Genomic DNA, 3,908 nt, shown 5'->3' with positions numbered 1-3,908 from the left:
CACCCCAGTAGTTAGATGTTGTGACTTGGACACCTCACCTCTCCAAGATACCTTGAAGAACCTATCTGAGAGATAAGACTCAAACCACTGGAGTGCAGTTCCTGAGATGCTCTTTGTTAATAGGGTTGACAGGAGAATCTGGTGGTTCACCGTATCAAAAGCAGCGGACAGATCCAGCAAGATAAGTATTGAAGATCTGGAAGCCGCTCTTGCCAGTCTTAGGGCTTCAACAACTGAGAGCAAGGCAGTCTTGGTCGAATGTCCACTTCTGAAACCAGACTGGTTGGAGTCCCCGTAAACCACAAATGCAAGTATGTGTGTGTGTGTGTGTGAGTGACAGGCACAGCAGCACTCAGTAACACGAGCACCTGCATGCTATCTGAGCTGGCAGAACGATGCAGATGTTTATGAGATGTGCTGCACACTGCCTCACTAGCGTGCTATAAAGTATTATACAAACTGCTCAAGACAAATCACCAGCATTCATAGATCAGACTGTATATGTGCATATTACTGCACACACATGGATGGCATGCGCACGTATCTGAAAAATGACCTGTGAGATATACATGTGTGTAGCACATGTGGGATATATTTACATTTATATATATAGTTCTGTCTACACAGCACAACATACTACACCAAACACATAGCCTATACACAGCTTCACAGAACTTCTCTTTCTTTCTTTCATTTATTTAATATCAAACACATAATACAATAGAGAGAAAGAATAACCATCAGGAGAATCTGATATTCACAACTATCAGTGCTGCTCAGATTATATGAGCGTCCTGCTAGGTTTCAGTAGGTACAGAAAAACATCATCGTGTGTGTGTGTGTGTGTGTGTGTTTACTGTGGTGGATTTCTGTGATGATGAGGTTAAACTCTAACTTAAAGCACATCACAAAGAGCGAGCATGAGAAAACAGGCGCGGACGAACCGATATAGGCGGGGCTTAGCGCGCTTCTGCTTCTCGATTGGCCACTCGTTACATCACTCAACCAGTAGTGTTTACTGATTGGTCAAGGAATTCTAGTCAGTATTCCGCTTAGTCACTTTGGCGGAGTCTGTGAACTTCAGCTGCGGAAAACTGTCAGCCCTCAGCCGCAACACTCGAGTCTGGAGCATCAAGAGCAGATTCCAGATGGAAGAAGCAGATAGAGTTTCCTCCACTGCACCCGATGGAGCTCCGCGCGATATCATCATGAGTGAAGCCGCTGCAGTAGCTCGGAAACCGGCAGACGAGACGCTGCGCAGCGCGGAGGAGCATTCACCGGAGAACACCAACCTCACTAACCTTACTACTGCACAGATAACCAGTGCTCCACAGACGACTGAGGTGACTAGTGCTCCAACTGAGGTAAATAGTACTCCACAGACGACTGAAGAAACTAGCACTACAACTGAGGTAACTAGTGCTCCACAGATGACTGAAGAAACTAGCACTCCAACTGAGGTAACTAGTGCTCCACAGATAACTGAAGATACTAGCACTCCACAGAAAACTGAGGTAACTAGTGCTCCAACTGAGATAACTAGTACTGCACAGACAACTGAGATAACTAGTACTCCTGGGGTGACTGAAGAAGCTATTACTCCACAAAGATCTGAAGACGCCAGTGCTCCACAGATAAGTGAAGAAAGCTTGACTAACGTTACCCAGATAGCTGAAATAAGCAGCACTTGGCAGATAACTGAGGAGACTAGTCCTCCAGAGCCAGCAGAAGAAAGCTGTGGTCCAGCTGCTAGCGAAGAGCCTCCAGAGACCGCTGGAGCACCATCCTCCTCCTCGGAGCCGGAGCCGGAGCTGAGGGAGGAGAGCGTGACTGCGGCGCAGGAGGAGGCCCCCCGAGCATCTCGCTCCGAGCACCGAGAGCCGTCACCGTCCCGTGAGTATCGCGCTGTTCCCCGCGCTGTGCGCGCCGTGATGCGGCTTTTCTGGATCACAGCGATCAGATACAGCGCATCTGCGTGTTCGCTGGCGCGCTAATGACACGGCGTTAGTGCGAGTATTAGACAGTATCATCGTGTGAGTATTAGACAGTATTATCGTGTGAGTATTAGACAGTATTATCGTGTGAGTATTAGACAGTATTATCGTGTGAATGTAGTCGGTGCGGCCCAGCCGCCTCACGAGACAAAGACCGCAGCGCGACAGGAGCATTCAGAATAGAGATCATATTTCTGAGCATATATATTAATATGAGTTGTTTATTTGAGGCTTCAGGTGTTTTTATATAAACGTCTATCTATCTGGTATATGAGGCTCTTTATGTTTATTTATATGTGACTTTATAAGGGTGGGACTGCAGTATAGAGAGAGCATTAGATAGATATGTTTGCATATGAAGATTGTTACACAGAGCTGGGTAGGAACTGATTCCAAAAATTAAGTACTTGTATCTAGATTAAATCACATTTTAAAATACTCGTAATCTGACTACAGTTGCTTTTTTATGGATTGCATGAATACATATTATTCACACTAAAGCAATAATTTATTTATAATATATTGATTCTCCCCAATTCCTCTTTTTCATCTTTTAAATGTTCCTTTTGAAATGTCGTGGACATTCACTCAGAGATCAGTCATTAGTCAGGTGCTGCACAGCATTGAGCTGGATTCACAAATCATTTCAGCTTTAAGAAGAGTTTCAGCATCGCATCAGCTACTGACCAACACCTTCATTTTCATGTGAATTATGAATAATTTTTTCAGTAAGTGTTTTATTTTGACTAATTTTAAAATTATTTGTTTTAACTTAACATTTTAATTAATTATTAGCTTTTCATTAAACCCAGTAAACCCAGTTTGAGAAACTTTGACGTAATGTAATGTTTAATGCACTTCATGTTGTTCATAACAACAAATGAAATGTTTTCTCACTCTTTGTATTTTTATATCAATATGGTATAACATTATCCTATTTAAACCAATGTGAAAAATAAGATAGGCCAAAAGTAATGTAAAAGTAGTCTGATTATATTATCTAAAATGTGTAATGCGATGGATTACGTTATTTTTGTCATGTATTTTGTAATCAGTAACAGACTACAATTTGTAAGTAATCTACCCAGCTCTGTTTATACATCATCATTCAATAGGCACTGCTGTATTGCATTAATTGAGTTTGATCATAAATAAAGAGCTGTATAATGATGTAAATGCTGTATTATTTGATCTCTCTGTTGATCAGAGAATGATGGACCGCTGTCAGACGGCTTATTAAGAGTTTCTTCTCATGCTTCCCTGTAGTTCCTGTAGCTGTTGTTGGTCGTAGGCCAGTTCTCATGCTTCCACTGCTCCTCAGACTTGTGTTCATCCATTAATACTAGAGATGCTCCGATCGATCGGCCGGAGATCTCCCCATGTTAAAATGCCCAACTTTACAGCAGAAAAAACATGTTTACAGCCTGGTTCAAACAGTGGTTTTGGTCCATATAGCTAATTTTTCTGTGAGGGGGGTGAATTTTTTTATAACTCATCCGTTTAAATTAGAGCCCGACCGATATGGGTTTTTTGGGATCGCAAACGCGCCGGCGGATCTCCACCAAATTCGGGGGATCCCTTCAGCTCGAGGAGCCCTCTCGAACGTCACCCTCCGCGCGTCAGGTGGTCTCATTCGAAAGCGGGCCTCTAGACGTACATTCGATTCGCGTTCGAGAGGGTTCCTCGAGCTGAAGAGATCCCCCGAATTTGGTGCGGATCCGCCGCGTCGTTACGAAGATATGGCCGTTCAAAGTTTCAATGGTTTTCCATTGACTTAAGCTTTAAAGGTAAAAAGCTTTAAAACAATGGAGCGCACTCTGCTGGACAATTTGCTCTGTTGGACAAACTAAGTAATTACACCATTTCAAGCATTTTATCTGCATTATATGTTCTGTAAAAAAAAATGTTCATATC

General features: G+C 42.9%; 1 protein-coding gene across 2 annotated transcripts in view; it reads left to right on the top strand.

Moving 5' to 3' along the window:
* The first annotated feature begins 1,035 nt into the window (after positions 1-1,035).
* Positions 1,036-3,908, top strand: part of LOC107695192 (reticulon-1-A-like) — a 25,964-nt gene continuing 23,091 nt past the window's right edge. For both annotated transcript variants that reach the window (XM_016495010.1, XM_016495009.1), the window contains exon 1: positions 1,036-1,893. In XM_016495010.1, coding sequence (XP_016350496.1) covers positions 1,149-1,893 — 745 coding nt within the window. In that variant the 5' untranslated portion in view covers positions 1,036-1,148. The remainder of the gene's footprint in view (positions 1,894-3,908) is intronic.

The sequence above is a fragment of the Sinocyclocheilus anshuiensis genome, unplaced genomic scaffold (genome assembly GCF_001515605.1).
Source record: "Sinocyclocheilus anshuiensis isolate Anshui unplaced genomic scaffold, SAMN03320099.WGS_v1.1 scaffold518, whole genome shotgun sequence".
In the NCBI taxonomy this organism is placed as follows: domain Eukaryota; kingdom Metazoa; phylum Chordata; class Actinopteri; order Cypriniformes; family Cyprinidae; genus Sinocyclocheilus; species Sinocyclocheilus anshuiensis.
The sequence above is the reverse complement of the archived record's forward strand: the minus strand, read 5'-3'. Positions and strand labels throughout refer to the sequence as shown.